Source organism: Garra rufa, chromosome 23, assembly GCF_049309525.1.
Source record: "Garra rufa chromosome 23, GarRuf1.0, whole genome shotgun sequence".
Classification (NCBI taxonomy): Eukaryota; Metazoa; Chordata; class Actinopteri; order Cypriniformes; family Cyprinidae; genus Garra; species Garra rufa.
The window spans coordinates 20,774,072-20,792,586 of NC_133383.1; the positions used below are offsets into that span (position 1 = coordinate 20,774,072).

At 36.6% G+C, this 18,515-nt stretch overlaps 1 protein-coding gene across 1 annotated transcript in view; it reads left to right on the top strand.

Annotated features, from left to right (window-relative positions):
- Positions 1 to 6,670, top strand: part of mtnr1bb (melatonin receptor 1Bb) — a 40,514-nt gene extending 33,844 nt beyond the window's left edge. The window contains exon 3 of the mRNA XM_073829807.1: positions 2,852 to 6,670. Within this exon, the coding sequence (XP_073685908.1) occupies positions 2,852 to 3,699 (848 nt within the window). The 3' untranslated portion in view covers positions 3,700 to 6,670. The remainder of the gene's footprint in view (positions 1 to 2,851) is intronic.
- Positions 6,671 to 18,515: the final 11,845 nt, after the last annotated feature.

The following is an 18,515-nucleotide window of genomic DNA, read 5'->3' on the forward strand; positions in this document are numbered from 1 at the left end:
TCAAAAAAAAAAGTATATACTTTTTAACCACAAATGTTTGTCTTGCACTAGGTCTGCGATACACGTCTATGACTTCACACCTTAAGTAATCATGTTGGAAAGGTCACACGTGGTTAGTTCTTCGCCTTTGTATTTCGGTTCAAAAAGGTAGGGTTGGGCGAAAAACTTATGCTTATGTCACCGTGACCTTTCCAACATGACTATTGCATGAACTCGAGCTAGTACAAGACCCTGGACCACAAAACCAGTCTAGAGTAGCATGGGTATATTTGACACAATAGCCAAAAATATGTTGTATGGGTCAAAATTATACATTTTTCTTTTATGCCAAAACTCATTAGGATATTAAAGAAAAAATCCACTTCCAGAACAAAAATTCACAGATAATGTACTCACCCCCTTGTCATCCAAGATGTTCATGTCTTTCTTTCTCCAGTCGTAAAGAAATTATGTTTTCTGAGGATTTTTCTCCGTATAGTGGACTTCTGTGGTGCCCCAAGTTTGAACTTCCAAAATGCAGTTTAAATGCAGCTTCAAAGGATCCCAAATGCAGTTATAAACAACCCCAGCCAAGGAAGAAGGGTCCTATCTGCATAAACTGTTTTTCTGGTTCAAGACAGTTAGAGTATGTCGCATCTCTAAAACTCACATCTTATTTTCTTCCTCAACTTCAAAAATCATTTCAAAATCATCCTACATCGCTTAAGAAGTACGAACCCAGTGTTTGCAAAGTCAAACACCCTTAAAAAAGTCTTAAAAATCTTAAAAAAGGTTAAAAAAAAACAGCGTGTAGGACAATTTTGAAGTTGAGGGAGAAAATGAGATCGGAGCTTTTCGACATACCCTAACTATCTTGAACCAGAAGAGTTCAGGCAGAGCAAGACAAGACAAGCATTTGAGGTTTGAAGCATTTGAAGACCCTTCTTCCTTAGCTGGGATCATTTACAACTGCATTTTGGAAGTTCAAACTCGGGGCACCATTGAAGTCCACTATAGACCTTTTTCCTGAACGCGGAAGTCACACCTGAATCTTAACCTGAAGAATGTCGCGATGACCATCATTTGTCAGTGCCTTACTCCTCAAAGTTTAATGAGTGTGTAAATGACAAGAAGTTGCCAACATTGGCTACATTAAAAACAGATGGACGCTATTTGAATGGGTTCCTATGGAGACCGGAACAGAAAAGCATTCAATCTGACGTTAAAATTCGTTTACTCAGGAAAAAGGGCTATATGGAAAAAGAAAATCCTGAATGTTTTCCTCAGAAAACATAATTTCTTTACGACTGAAGAAACAAAGATAAAGTATGAACATCTTGGATGACAAGGAGGTGAATACATTATCTGTAAATTTTTGTTCTGGAAGTGAAAGATCATGTTCTATGAAGATATTTTGTAAATTTGCTACTGTAAATATATCAAAACCTAATTTTTGATTAGTAATATGCATTGCTAAGAACTTAATTTGGACAACTTTAAAGGCAATTTTCTCATTTTTTTTAGATTTTTTTGCATCCCCAGATTTCAGATTTTTAAATAGTTGTATCTTGGCCAAATATTGTCCTGTCCTAACTAGCCATACATCAATTGAAAGCTTATTTATTCAGCTTTCAGATGTATTAAATGGACACTAATAAAAAAGGGACCCTTATGACTGATTTTGTGGTCCAAGATCACGTTTGTGGTTAAAAGGTATATCAATCATGTAGAGCCATTTGAATCTGCATTGAAACTGCAATTTGGACCTTCAACGCATTGATCCCCATCAAGTCCACTATGGAGAAAAATCATGGAATGTTTTTCTCAGTAACCTGAGTTTCTAACTGAAGCAAGAAAGACTTAGGCTCAATCCCAATTCTACCCCTTACCCCTACACTTTGCCCTACCCCTTCGTTTGGCGCATAAATATAAGTAATTTTTGCCATTAATAAGGATTTTTATGACAATTTTTCATTATATGTATATTAACTTCAATCTTGTGTTTGTGTTTATGGTGATGTTCTGTGAAGAAACGTTTGCAAAAAAAAAAAAGCTAAAGTTTGCTAGCGGATAGCACTGATTGCACGATATTACAAAATATATTTTTATGTCATATACACTTGACTGCATGTTAGAAACAAATATGAATGTCCAGTGGCACGGCAATTTGCAATTTGCCGTGCATGTGATAAAGCATTGTTTGTTTTGCTTACGGCCATATGTGTACATGTAAATAAACGGTGCTTACACTATTCGTACTTAATGCAACATGACAACATTTGACATTTGACATCCTGGAATGTGTGATAAACATCGGCGCATGTCCTCTGACGTAACAACAGGAACTAGCGACAACGTATGATGACGTATAACAGTGTTGTGTTGTAGTCCCATTTCTTAGGGGAAATATTTTAACCCTTCCCCTTTCCACTTCGTTTCAAGGAACAAGGGGAAGGGGCGAGGGGTAGGCGAAGGGGTAGAAAATAGAAATGGGATTGGGCCTTAAACATCTTGGATGACATAGGGGTGTAAAAGTAAAAAAAAACAAAAAAACTTTTTAACTCATTTTATTCACATAAGGTCTTCAACCCTGCTTCTGGGGACCCACTGTCCTGCAGAGAGAGAGAGCTTCAACTCTAATCAAACCCATCTGAACCAGCTAATCAAGCTCTTCAGGATCACTTGAAAAATCACAGGTCAGGTGATCTGAAGCTGTTTGGAAATAAACTTTGCAGAACAGTGGGGCACTAAGGAGCAGGGTTGAAGACCTAGGTAATACATTTTTCGATTTGGCCACAGTAGGCACAACAAACAGTGCTAGTAGAAATGAGTTTATTAACAAGCCCTCTTTCTCTCGCTCTGTTTCTCACAGGCAACGTGTTTGTTGTCAGTTTGGCCTTCGCTGACCTGGTGGTGGCTTTCTATCCCTACCCGCTGGTCTTGTACGCAATCTTCCATGACGGCTGGTCTCTGGGGGAAACCCAGTGTAAAGTCAGCGGATTCCTAATGGGCCTGAGCGTGATCGGCTCAGTTTTCAACATCACTGGCATCGCCATCAACCGTTACTGCTACATCTGTCACAGTTTTGCCTACGGACGTCTCTACAGCTTCCGTAACACACTGCTGTTAGTGGCCCTGATCTGGGCGCTCACTGTGCTGGCCATTCTTCCCAACTTCTTTGTGGGTTCGCTGAGTTACGACCCCCGTGTTTACTCCTGCACCTTCACGCAGACTGCCAGCAGCTCCTACACTGTGGTGGTTGTGGTAGTCCACTTCCTAGTACCCATCGCGGTGGTGACCTTCTGCTACCTGAGGATTTGGGTTTTGGTGATACAGGTGAGGCGGAAGGTTAAGAGCGAAGAACGCTCAAGGGTGAGACCCAGCGACCTGCGCAACTTTGTCACCATGTTTGTGGTGTTTGTTTTATTTGCAATCTGCTGGGCTCCACTCAATCTAATCGGTCTTGTGGTTGCCATTGACCCAGAGGCCATGGCTCCACGTATTCCAGAGTGGCTCTTTGTGGTCAGCTACTTTATGGCCTATTTCAACAGTTGCCTCAACGCCATCATTTATGGACTCCTCAATCGGAACTTCCGAAAGGAGTACGTGCGGATCATGACATCGGTGTGGATTCCTCGGAGGTTTGTGACTGAGACCTCCAGGGCCGCCACGGATGGGATGAGGAGCAAACCCTCACCGGCCATTAATAACAATGAGTGACTTTTGTTTTTAGCCAATCACTGTTCAGAGGGAAACATCATGGATGCATGAAGCAAATTTTTTTATATGCTTTGAACTGTGAACACTTGACTTTTTTAGTGCTACAAAACCATTATGCACAACTCAGGGTGCTTGTTTTATTTTTAACCTAGGCTCTTTGGATATATGCGACTGCTTAAATTTCTCCAAAACCTGAGATGTGTTGCTTCGGGTACTTTTTTCACTAAACTTTTCAGGTGACACGTCTACAACTGTGCTATAAGCCATTTCATTTTTTTTTCATAACATTCCTGTGGGTACAAAATAGCTGCAAAATGATATCGCATTGCTTGTAGAGTGTTTCATAGCAGTTTCAAAGCAAAATTGCCAGTGTCTGGCGTTTCATTTTCATTTTCTGAAACAGTTGAACATGAATGTGCTAATGCTTGATTACATTCTTTGTAACGCTGCAGTTCAGAAATTAAATGTCAGGTAAGTGGTGCAAAAATGCGTATGAAATTAACATAACACCTACACTAAACCACCCCTATAGTGTTAAAGTGACAGTTCACCCAAAAATGAAAATTCTGTCATTAGTCCTCCTCATGTCGTTCCAAACCTGTAGGACCTTCATTCATCTTCAGAACACAAATCAAGATATTTTTGATGAAATCTGAGAGCTTTCTAACCCTGCATAAACAGCAACTGACACGTTCAAGACCCAGAAAGGTAGTAAGGACATTGTTAAAATTGTTCATGTGACAACAGTGGTTCAGCCATAATGTTATGAAGCCACAAGAATACATTTTGTGCGCAAAGACAACAAAAATAACGGCTTTATTCAACCATTTCTTCTCTTCTGTGTTGTTCTTTGACGCACATTCACAACATTCTTGGATTTAATTAAAAATATCTTAATTTGTGTTTTGATTTGTGTTGACAAAGGTCTTATGATTTTTATTTTCTTTTTTGGGTGAACTATCCCTTTAAGAAAAGCAAATGTGTGAGAAAAACACATTTGTTGAAGCAACCAAGCCATTTTAGCTTCAAGGTTCCACAAGGATTTGAGCTTTTTTGTGGAGTTTTGCAACTTGTTTTTTACTGGATTCATATCAGAGTGCCCCACATCGCAAATGCAGTGCTGTATCAGGTGGGCTACCGAGCAAGTTTACCATGTCAGAAAAGCCATTCAGAAGGAGCTAATTATGTGATGCAAACAATAAAATATATTTGTTTACAAATCATGCACTATGGTAAAAGTGTTTTGAGGTCATAACATAGTATTACCAAAGAAACTGTACAAAAAAACACAAGCCTTTATTCATCAATAATCTGCCCCATAACCATATTTTTTGTGAAAAGGAAAGACAGTTGATGGTGTTTTGTTTGCTGGTGTCTCTAAGTATTCATTTCACCTGAAAACGGCAGTGAATTATATTATTTATGGGTATGTTTTTGCAGTCACATATTTCCACTGAGCCTTGGTTGTTTATTTTTGATGTTGTGATCCATTTCAGAACACTATTATTATTAATATAATATAATATGATTTATATTGAAAAAGTACATTTTAAATCCATTTATTTATGGACTGTTTCTGAACCATGACTATTTATTGAAGACATTTTGTACAATTTTGGTGGTCTGTTGTATATGTTGTATAAATCAGTGTTCATCACATATTTTAGTCATTTTCAATTCAGAACTTCTGCCTTACACTTGAACTTTCACATGAAATATGAAAAATTCCATATATTTATTCAAGGTGCCAAATGTTAATGCATTGACAGTAAGAATCTGATATACCAAATCAGTTTGTCATATCGAACCAAATTAGATTCAGAGAGCATCCTAATTTAAATGTAACATCAACAGAGCTTTAATGAGCGAAGAGCTTCCAGCACAGCAAGATAAAGCACAAACTAAAAAAAAAGCACTTCATGTGGATTCCGCAAAGAGAAATTTAGCTTTTTATAAAAGGGAACGGTGACAGCGTGCGGACAGTTAGCCATCAGTTTCAATCTGTGTTCACCTCTTATCTTTCAAACATTAAATGCCATTCATGACTTTGGGGTTATTACTTTGCCAGAAAATGTGCATGACTCTGAAACCGTATATTTTCTCCAACAAATGATCTGTGAATAAAACGCAGCAGGAATTCTGATTAAGATAAAGGTTACTGTCAAAAGGGGAAAGCATTAACGTGACCTGGTTTGAATGTATTATTGTTATCTGTGCTCGTTTTCACTTGATTTGACAATGTGCGATTTAATCCTCCCGCCATAGCAAGACGTTCCATACAGTACTGTGTGAGATCATGCTTCACCATTGACCTAAATAAAAGAAAGGAACCAAACTGATGAAAGCCAAGTCTATTGGTGATTGTGCAACCTCTTTCTGGTATGAATGGGCTGCAGAGGGATTACATGGGATGAGCTTGCTCCTTATGGCCACATCTGCACAGGGAATTATGGGGGATGTGTGGCTAGCATCCCAGCAGATGGTGGACTGAGGTGGCTGATAACATAAACACTTGGCCAAGTTGAGAGCGATCTTGTTGTCAATTTGCTGAATGCATTATCCAGAAGGGTTACAGGGAGGGAGTCTGGTTGAAAACCGTAGCAGAAATGTAATGGGAGTTATATAATTGGCTTTGGAATATAGAAAAATATTTGTGAGGAAAATAAATACGTCATGGAGAATTTCAGGCAACTTTGCAACAAGATTTAATGTAGTTCACTCAAAATCAAGCAAGTTACCAACACTGCTCTTTACTAACATATACAGCAGAGGCTAACTAATTTAAAACTTACCTAAGGGTGCAATATATATTTAATTACATTAATATCTAATTATATAACTTAATCTGAGGCATATTTTTCAGGCACAAAAACAAATAGGGTTGTTAAATGAATAACCAATCTTAATTAGAATGACAGCATCAAACGGCCACATAAATTTGCATTAAATAAAAAAACAACATAATTTGCATTAAGTTTAAAACCAGTGTATTTATACTGATAATATACTATAGGATATTCATACTTTTACTCAACAAAGAAAGATTAAATAAATCAAAAGTCACAGTAAAGACATTTATAATAGTACAAAAGATTTATATTTCAAATAAATGCTGTTCCTTTGAACATTCTATTAATTTCTATTCAAATGCATCACAGTTTACACAATATTAAGCAGCACAACTGTTTTCAACATTGATAACAATTAATTATTATTATTTTTTTAAATCAGCATATTAGAATGATTTCTGAATGAGTAATGGCTGTTGAAAATTTAGCTAAATTCAGCACATTTTAATACAAACAAATTTATTTTAAATTGTAATATTTCACAGTATTACTGTTTTAATGTAGTTTTGAGCAAAAAAAAATGCATCTTAATGACTCAAAGTTCTGAACAGTGTTGTATACAGTATATCTACAGTCTATATCTAAGTCAAAGGTTTACATACACCTTGCAGAATCTGCAAAATGTTCATTATTTTACTAAAATAAGACGGGATCATACAAAATCTATATTATTTTATTTCACCTGAGGGGTCAAAACTTTTTAAATTTGAAGATCAGGTTAAATTTAACTTATTTTGTCTTCTGGGAAACATGTAAGTATCTTATGTAGCTTCAGAAGGGCAGTACTAAATGAAAAAAAAAAAAAGATATTTAGACTAAATAATGCAAATATACACATCCTCATTCTGTTCAAAAGTTTTCACCCCTGGCTCTTAATGCATTGTTTTTCCTTCTGAAGCATCAGCGAGCATTGGAACCTTCTGTAATAGTTGCATATGAGTCCCTCAGTTGTCCTTAGTGTGAAAAATGGATCTCAAAATCACACAGCCATTGTTGGAAAGCGTTCAAATACACAAAAATGCTGAAAAACCAAAGAATCTGTGAGACCTGAAGGACTTTTCTGAAGAACAGCGGGCGGTTTAAGTGTTCAGGACAAATAAGGGACTCAAAAACAACTATCACTTAAAACACACACACACACACACACACACACACACACACACACACACACACACACACACACGCATGTTGGGTTTACATGTTTTATGGGGACATTCCATAGGCGTAATGGTTTTCATACTGTACAAACCGTATTTTCTATGGTCCTACACCTACCCTACACCTAAACCTAGCCCTCACAGGAGATTGTGCACACTTTTACTTCCTCAAAAAAACTCATTGTGCATGATTTATAAGCCTGTTTCCTCATGGGGACCTGAGAAATGTCCCCACAAGGTCAAAATCTACTGGTATTCCTATCCTTGTGGGGTCCCCACAACGTGATGAATACCAGGTACACACACACACACACACACACACACACACACACACACACACACACACACACACACACACACACACACACAGCTGTGGATCATTCAGGTAACAACACAGTGTTAAAATCAAGTGTGTGTAAACTTTTGAACGGGGTCATTTTATAAACTCAACTATAGTTTTCTCTTGTGCACTATATATAAATGTCCTTTATGTGAACTATGTTTTTCAGGTCAGTACTAAATAAAAATTAACATGCATTTTACAATCTGAATAATTACCATTTTGCAGATTCTGCAAGGTGTATGTAAACTTTTGACTTCAACTGTATTTAGACGCATTATACCGCTACTTGTTGAGGCAGGGGGGAAAAAGCTTGGCATTAAAAGTGGTGAAACAGTGCAGAGCACAAAGAAAAACAGCACAATAAAATGTGTGGGTCACTTCTTGGGTCAGAACTGGATTTGAAGCTTTTGAGAATCAAGTTCAGGTTTGATTTTCCTGTCTGTGCTGAGAAAGCTTGAGTTCCCTTCACCCTGCCTTGCAGCGCTCTTGCTTTACACAGCAACTTGAAAAACCTGTCAAAGATAGCAAAAGCAGCTAACACAAACACACACACACACACACACACACACACACACACACACACACACACACACACACACTGAATTTGCTATCCTAAACATAAAAATAAAACTGTTCTGTACCAAATAAACACTCATGATAATCGAATGTGTTGATTTGTGTGTGCTTTTCCTTTTTTGTGCATTTGCACCTTGGTTTATCACATGTATAACATTCAGTAAAATTAGATCATGAATCTTGGACTGAACACAACAAGTGTACAATTATAGCAGATTTTGCAAAGATGAAAGGGATTTGGTGTGTTAAATGCAATATGCGGACAGCTATTCTGCCAGTGCCCCCCCCCCCCAAAAAAAAATCATAATGAAAGTAAATATTGTAACAAGTAGTTTTTAAACTTCAAATTAAACCGTATAGCACAGCGTGAAGTGAGAGATTTAAATGGTTCCCTCAGCAGATGAAACTGCCCTGTGGGAAAATGATCATACTACAAGCCCTTCTAATTTACCTTTGCTCTCGCTTTCATCTCTCAAACACACTCACATTCACCCACACTCATACAGAAAACTTATTTAAAAACATTTATGCAGCACACTTAAAGGCCCCTAAGAGTGGTAAACATTCACATACAGGGCCTATGCATTAAAGAAACACTTAAATCAATGAATGCACACACGAAGACGGAGTGTGTACATGCACACTTCTGAAATGCAATAGCAATCGCAGGTTCAATCATGGGTTGGTGAGTTTTGCAATCTGTCTGAGCTCAATCACTATTGTAAATCTGAGAAAAACCCCTGAATGATTCCTTGTGTGCTGTAAATTGAATTAAATAGATTCTTTATGGAGGAGTTTAACACACATGTTTTTGTATGCAACATGTTTACACTATTATTCTGTATAATACCTGCAACACTAAAGAGTTTTTTTTTTTTACCTTACAATAATGTTTCCGAACTCGTGTCAGTGGTTCATCAACTCATAACAGGGTGAAACGGCACTTTTGTATTCGCTTTGCGACCCTCTATCGGCCAGAACAGCACTATGTAAGTTTGGGTCGATGGGTAGTGGTTTTGTAGTTCAAATGGGACTACAAATGCGACTTGCTTTACGGCAAAAATAAATAGCAAACAATGTCATTATTATGTTTTATTTCGTTTTCATACTTTCATGAAGTCATGCAACATACTCTACCTTGTCACTGGACATTGTTATTTCCAAAGCCGGTCCTGGATAGCCTCCAAACAAATAACGTGCATGTGACACGACTAGGGCTGGGTATCGAGTTCGATACTTTTTAAGCACCGACCGAATTGTCTCGATACTATCGAGTATCGAAAAAATAATTTTCGTTCGGTACCAAATTTCGATACCCAAGGACATAATCTTGTCAACGTCAGTGAGCTAGAAAACGTGCGGTATCTTTAACGTGCCCGGATCAAATGCTGGTGATTAGCTGCGGCGAGGCTGCCTTGAAAATCAATAGTTTACGGCGGTTACGCCCACTCGCCCTGAGCTTGTCAAATGTGAGGCTGTAATGTACACTATACTTTAAAGCATAGCATAAATTTAACGCAAAAGATGTATAAGCGATCAAAAGTATTGCTACATTATGCCAATATTGACGGCAACAGCGTGCGATGCAATATTTGTAAAAAGGTTATCGCGTCCAAGACTGGCAACACGTCAAATATGAGAAAACACATGACACATTCTGTCGGATACAATTCTGGCGCCTCAGTCTCAATATAGTCTCAGTATAGGTACAACGTGACATACATTCACATCAAACGATAACTCAGCGGCAGAGCTGCACTCACACAGGGGCGTAATTTTCACTGGGGACACGCTTTTCAAAATCCCGTGTGTGTCCTCCCACTTTCAAAAGGTTTTGTTAAAGTAATCTCTTGTATTGTAGAATGCACGCTCATCCCCGCCGAGTTTCGCGGGATCGTTGAAACGAAACCAAAAGTAACACGCGCACACGCATTTAAAGCTATTTTAATACCCCACGTTTAGAGAACGACTCCCCAATGCGCGCAAATTAGGCTACATAAAATATTGAAGCTGTTATTAGTATGTGGGCTAATAAATTGTGTAGTTGTCTATTAATAGCTCTGTATCATGCTTGAAGATTCGGTCTCTGTTTGCACTTTGAATTTTGAAAGAGTATAGCCTATTTTGATTATAGCTGTATTTATTGTCTACACGACTAAGAAAGAACTGTGTCGTTTATTTTTTGTTATTTATAATATATTTTGTCATTTATTTAGATTTTAATCTAAATGCAGTGGTTTTGCCTCTAATTTAAATGGCTGTACCTACCTATAATAGAGAAAATAAACATCTTGTTCATGTACTCATATTATCATTCATTCTTGTCCCTTGCTTAAGGTGTAAACTAAATATATTAAAAAGGCTTTCAGAATCAGCCTATTTGCTTGTAAAACATCGGCAATCAAAATCGACCATGAAGAATCAATATCGGTGCTACATGCTAATTTTTCTGAAGAACTGTTGAGTGATTTCAGGTGATCTTAAAAGGTTAGTTCACAAAAAAAAGAAAATTCTGTCATTAATAACTCACCCTAATGTTGTTCCAAACCCATAAGACCTTTGTTTATCTTCAAAACACAAATGAAGATCATTTGGATTTAATCAAAGAGCTTTCTGATCCTCCTATATTTACTGGATATGCATTTTCAATGCCCAGAAAGGAACCAAAAACATAGTCAAAATAAGTCAATGTGATATAAGTGGTTCAATCATAATTATATGAAGCTGCGAGAATACTTCTGTGTGCAAAGTAAACAAAAATAACTTTATTCAAAGATTTATCTATGGGAGGATCAGAAAGCTCTTGGATTAAATCCAAAATATCTTCATTTGTAGATAATTAATGACAGAATTTAAATTTTGGGGTGAACTAAACCTTTAAGCAGCAGTGAGCCTCACAAATACTTAAATCTGATTGAGTTAAAACTGTTTGAACTTTATAAAAAAAACATTCACTGTTATATTGTCTTAACTACACTTTGTTCATTTTGTGCTTTTGTTCCTTTGTTTATTGGTCTTAGAGATAAGCCTGATGTGAAAGTGTCACAAACATCCTGAAAAAGTAATCTTGTTAAAATACATTTCTTAAAATAAAAGTATCGAAAAAAGTATCGTTCGGAACCGGTATCGAATTCAGGGTATCGGTATCGGTATCGGTATCGAACATTTTGGAACGATACCCAGCCCTAGACACGACGGTAGGCTAAATTATTTACGACAGCGATAATGGACAATTCCGCTTCCAACCTGTAGAGGGAGCGAAGTTCTTTGGTGTTGCTTTAATATTTATGTTACAATTTTCCAGTTAGCAGTCGCTTTCATTCAAACAATACCAGGGGCGGACTGGGACAAAATTTCAGGCCGGGAAATCTCACACTTATCCAGGCCATCCCACACACCCACACCAAAATTTGAAACCACGGACAACAATATTTTTTCATCATCACATAAAAAAAGTTTAAATCAACTGGGTAAAATAATTAAAGGCTATCTCTTGAACTTCCAATTTGCTTTTTAATCTATTTTAATCTCTCTGTCTCTCATGTGTTTACTTTTTTTGAACAAATTTCCTTGTATCTGTCACTTTTTTCATAAACACATCTCCACCCTGTTGCAAAACAACCACCTCACTGTAACTTGTTTACATACTAAAGGCCTACATTTACTTTTTGAAAAATGTTACCCCTTAACTGTCACCCCCCATTTTTTAAAATAGGCATGAAAGTGCACTATCTAAACTTGTACTTCATGAACACTTTGTAATACAGATCTAAGTTTGGTCTCTTTTTAAACAAGACAATCAGCAGATTATTGCAAAAGTGGAATTTAAAAACAAAACAAAATAAAGTATCAACAAAATTTAAGTTTAAATTTACTGTAAAGAAAATACACAGTACACTTTTTATTATATTTTTTTATTATATTACATATTTTACATAACTTTTTACATACTTTTTACTTTTTACATAATTTAATATCAAATTGAAGCCTAAATAGGTTATGTTCCAAATTTAAAGTTGATCTGAAAAAAATGTAGGTTCCTGTAAAAGTTTGTTTAGGGCGTTATACCACAAACAGTCATCGGGTGCCAACCAAACACCATACATATTTATTTTAATGTATTTTTCTGTCACAAATGTCTAATTTTTTCTGACATTTTTCATTATATTACAAAATAACCACCAAATATCGAATCCTGAGACTCTAAGTTCTAAAAGACCATAATGCAATTTAATTTTGTATCTTTCTTGAGCTTCTAAGCTTTCAAATGATATATAATTTATGATTATTACTAAAACATTTGATAGAGAAAAAGGACAACAGAAAAAAGAGTGCCACTACATTAGGACCATGTGTTATTGTCTTAATGTCAAAATCAGAACAACAAAAATGAGCTGCATCTTGAATTACATCTTTATTAAAAAAATCTTAAAACTAAACATGTTTTTGCATTATCATGGGCCATGTTTTGCCCTAAGGAAAATTATTGAGCCTATGGTAAATGTAGTAGGCCTAACCATGTTTTTTGGCAGATTGATTCCCATTAGTATAATCAGAGTTTTATGCATGGTGAAACTATATAGTGTAGCAAAACCATTGTATATTGTATAATTATTGTATAATTATAGTAAACATGTTTTTTTTTTTTATGTTTAGTAAAACCACAGTTAATTTTCGTAAGGGTAGCTCTCTATACCTGTTTTAAAAGGATGTAAATATTTGTTGGCTAAATTTCTACGCTTTATAATTGTTATTCTGTTATTTCGTTAATTTCAGCTTTTGACTGCTACTGCTAACATTTGTTGAATGCTTAAGTAAACAAAGACAGAAGTACAATAGTCTATTTACAGATGTAACTGACCTGCACTTTAGGTCCTAAACAGGACAGATTTGTCTCTGCTCCACCTGGGCACTTCCACTCCACTCTTGAGTCTCGCGTCCTTTTGGCGGACGCGCGGATGCGCGAAACGCGTGCCAGTCAAGACTAACCGATTTATGATGTATTAGAGTTTTATTATTGAATGGCTAATTCCGAAATAACCACTTTAGTACATAAGGCCGACAACAAAAACAATAACAACAAAAATATTAAATAATAATAATAATAAAAATGGGAGGGCAGCGGGCCAAATTGGCTGCCAGGCCACCGGGAATTCTCCCGGTTCTCCCGATGGCCAAACCTGCTCGCATGGACTTTTCAAAAAACATAAAAAAAACTCAAACACTTCCTATTCTATTTTCATATAGCCAGAAAAACCTGCACCTGCCATTTGCCTTTAGTATTCATGTATATTTGCATGATTTCATTACTCTTCAAAAAGTCAAGCATATCTCATCGTGTGGTCAAAACAGTTCAGGGATGAACTGGGACTAAAATTAAGCCTGGGCCCATCACAAACCTCAGCATGGATAATCCCCCAACATCATACACATATAATACAAATAATACTATCCCCTGCTTAAAATTGTCAGCATGACAGCATACTTTTTGCAAGCATTATTCTGCATAGCTGAAATGAGTGTAGTATACAAACAAGCTTGCACAGTGTCTGTGTACACGTCCTTGTATATTGTCACAAGAAAACCAGAAAAAAAAGAGCAAGTCATTAGCAATCACCAGTGAGTCCTTGTACATGACACTAAACCCCAGGTCGCTGCAGAAAGAATGTCCATGTAATGAGTGTGTCACTTTGGATTAAAACATCTAGTAAACAACTGCTTACAAAAAGATTTTATGTTGCCTCAGGTGACACTATTCAGTACAGGGTTAAACAAACACAAACAGACACACTCTCTCCCGCACGGCGCACAAGAGGGAGTGTCATAAATGACAGGGATCTGCAACCGCTTATGACACGTTATGACATTTGTTAGCTCTTACTCTCAAACTTTAGATGTTGCATTTCATGACCTTGTCTTTCCAAAATCACAAAGGAGGTTATTGGGCTTGTGAAAATGTGATATCGAACTGCCAACCCGCAGACAGGAAATGCTGCTTGGCCACAGACAGGCACTGATGTAAACTGGCTTCTCATGAAATGTCACATGCATGCATGAATAAGCAAAACACTCACACACACACACACACACACACACACACACACACACACACACACACACACACACACACACACACACACACACACACACACACACACACACAGACACAAAATCGCCCTGGGTTCCAGCACCATTGCCATCAAATGTTGATCTGAATCTTGCACAACATGGTAAAAGCTTCCTCCTCAGCTTCCATACAAATCCAGAATAATTTTGCACTCATGCTTCTTCACCTTAATGACTAAAGGGGCATAATTTATGACATAAAGGCGTGGATGTGGCACGCAAAGTTGCTGTTTGTTCTTAATGAGAATGCTGAAAAACTTTCCAGTGATCTTATAAAGCATATTATGAGGATGTGCTTTAATTCAGCAGTTTGAAATGGTCTGGGTAGGTTGTAGCTTTAAACCCCATGAGGGCTGATCCATTAGTTATCATGTCCTTAAGAAAGGCACTTCACCTGACAAAGGAATTGTAAGTTGCCTGGGATAAAAGCTTCTAATAAATGTCCGCCTACTTATAGTAGCTGTGTCAGCTGTGCGTCTATACTTTTTTCATCACTTCTCTTCACTGTTATTTTAATATTTAGTATTTAGTGGTTAGCGGTGGTGTTCTGAAATGTGGAGGCCTTAAAGTTTTTATTTATTTATTGTTTTATTTATATTATTTATTTAATGTAAATTCATCTCCTAATAGTATTTTCTTTGGTTAAATAAACATTACTTACACTAAAAGAAAAAATAACAATACTATGTTATAGTACGAATCTCTTCAAGTATGAATCTCATTAATCTCATTACACTTATTCCAAAATAATTACGCTTATTTGGTTTCTATTGAAAAGCAAAAGTGTTCTAAGGATGTTTGTTAGTGTATTTTGAGCCTATTTTTTTTAAAGAATTTATATAGAAGGATTTTCTAAATTCATAATGTGAAACGTACGATCATAACGTGATCTAGTATTAATTCTGTAATCTGATTTATGTAGTTTACCCCCCCCCCCAGATCTTAATGCATTGTTTTTCGTCTTGAGGCATCAGTGAGTGTTTGAACCTTCTATAATAGTTGCATATGAGTCCCTCAGTCATCCTCAGTGTGAAAAGATGGATCTAAAAATCATACAGTCATTGTTGGAAGGGGTTCAATTACTCAAAATGGGACCTGAAAGACTTCTCTGAGGAGCAGCAAGCAGTTTAACTGTTCAGGACAAACAAGGGACTCATGAACAACTATTACTAAAAAAAACACACAGCTGTGGATTATTCAGGTAACAACACAGTATTAAGACTTAAGTGTATGTACACTTTTGAACTGGGTCATTTTTATAAATTGAACTATTATTTTCTCTTGTGGACTATATGTAAGCATCTTTTATGTGAAATATTTCATTCAAGTCAGTACTAAATGATCAATAACATGCATTTTGTATAATCCCTCTTATTTTGGTAAAAGAATTAACATTTGATTCTAAAAGGGGGAAGTAAACTTTTGAACTCAACTGTACTGTATGTGCGCACTCACAAACTAACCGAGTGAAAAAGTGTGAAACCACGGCCTGAAATCATAAACTTCACTTCCTCTAACAACTTTAAATCCTCTTGTAAACCGTGACCTCACAAACCCAAACAAAAACCCAGTGCTCTAACATGCCTGGAAGTCACAACACACATAAGTGCACATGCAAAACCACAGGTGCACCAGCATGCCATCTGCGCTGTAATAAAATAATAAGTACACACTTCTGAACTCAGCTGGGTTCTTCTGGAGAGAAGAAGCCGCTCGTAATGACAGAGCATTTGTTCTGGTGGTGTGGCAGGTTCCTGAAAGGCAGATGTCCTGAAGGACAGAGTAAATTACTGTGTATCTGTGCAACCTGCCAACTGTCAGCTCAGCTCGTTGCCGATGACCTTGGAATACTATTGTTGTTCCTTTGACCAAGCTTGAGTAATTGCACTCAAAGCTTGTAAGGAAGGACAGTGTGAAGGGAGAGGGACTTTTGAAGACCAAAAACATAAATCAGTTTCAATCAAGGTGTGCAAGTTGAGCACAGATGAGAGACATAGAGATAAATGTGCATGATAAATAAATAAGCTTTCCATTGATTTGTTAGGACAAGACAAAATTTGGCCGAGATACAACTATTTGAAAATCTGGAATCTGAGGGTGCAAAAAAAAAAAAAAAAGTATTGAAAAAATCGCCCCTAAAGATCTTAGCCATGCATATTGCTAATCAAAAATTAAGTTTTGATATATTTATGGTATAAAATGTATAAAATATCTTCATGGGACATGATCTTTACTTAAAGGATAACTATTGCCAAAATGCAACCTGGGCTGTATTTTTTTACTGTAAACGAGACAAACATATATCTAAAAGCATAATTATGACAAACGAGCTGTTTTTGAGATTGACCGTGATTTAGTTTTGCGGTCAATGGCCGGTGAATGGGAATACTAGGGGCATAAATTTGAGCGCATCAAAATCGATATTTTTATAACACTAAGAAGGCTCGACACACCATGAAACTTTGCTCGAAGTATCGCCTGGGTCTCTACACATGAACTCGAGCATTGAGAACATTGTTTGTGTACACAGAAAGGTTTTGAACAACTCACTTTCAGTTTGGGTTTCCGCTCGCAGCCATCTTGCCAGTCAAGAAGTGTCGATCTCCGAATGCGAATGAATAGACTCCATAGGACGAAATATTAAGCTAATATGAGGCTCTTTTTACAACAAGAAGGTTAATATTGTTTTTCACTTGTGACCAAACAATGAATTAGCCGTGCATTTTTATGGAAATATGCTTTAGGAGCTATCCATCCTCGCATTCGGAGATCGACACCTCTTGACTGGCAAGACGGCCGCGAGCGGAAACTCAAACAGTGAAAGTGAGTTGTTCAAAAACGTTCTTTTTAGTAAACTCTGTGTACACAAACAATGTTCTCAATGCTCGAGTTCATGTGTAGAGACCCAGATGATACGTCAAGCAAAGTTTCATGGTGTGTCGAGCTTTCTTAGTGTTGTAAAAATATCGATTTTGATGCGCTCAAAGTTATGCCCCTAGTATTCCCATTCACCAGCCATTGACCACAAAACAAAATCATGGTCAATCTCAAAAATGGCTCGTTTGTCATAATTATGCTTTTAGATATATGTTTGTCTCATTTACAGTAAAAAACAGCCCAGGTTGCATTTTGGCAATAGTTATCCTTTAACATCCTAATGATTTTTGTCATAAAAGAAAAATCTGTCATTTTGACCCATACAATGTATTTTTACTTTTATGCAAGGTCACAAATAAAAACTATAGAAAAAGAAGAAAAAAAACTTTTAGACTTGAGATCAAGACTTGGATTTTTCTCCTAAATTCCCTCAAAAATTATATGATTGAGAACATATTTTGAGATTAATTCATCTTTTTTCCATAAAATGAATTTAAATGCATTAAGCATTTAATTCGATTTTTAAAAAGGTCTAGGAAGTGTTTCGGTTCATTTTGAGATTTCTGACTTTTATGCAAAACTGAAGACATTTTGAAACAATCAAGATCTTGCATTAAACTAAATAGGCACATGTGAGATTACTAAGGTCTTTTTCTCCTTAAATGTTTCGATTTGCTCCCAATTTAACCTTATTGCAGTCTGGGAAAATGAACAAGAAATCATTGTCCTTTCTGCCCCCTATATTCTCTGTGAGGAGTGAAGAATCCCATTTTAAGCTGCTTTCTGTTAACAAAAAGAGAACCATGGTGGTACCATGCTGATGGCTTCAAATAGTAATAGCATAGTCCTTTTCGATAAGATGATAATTTTATGTACTATGGTGTTTAC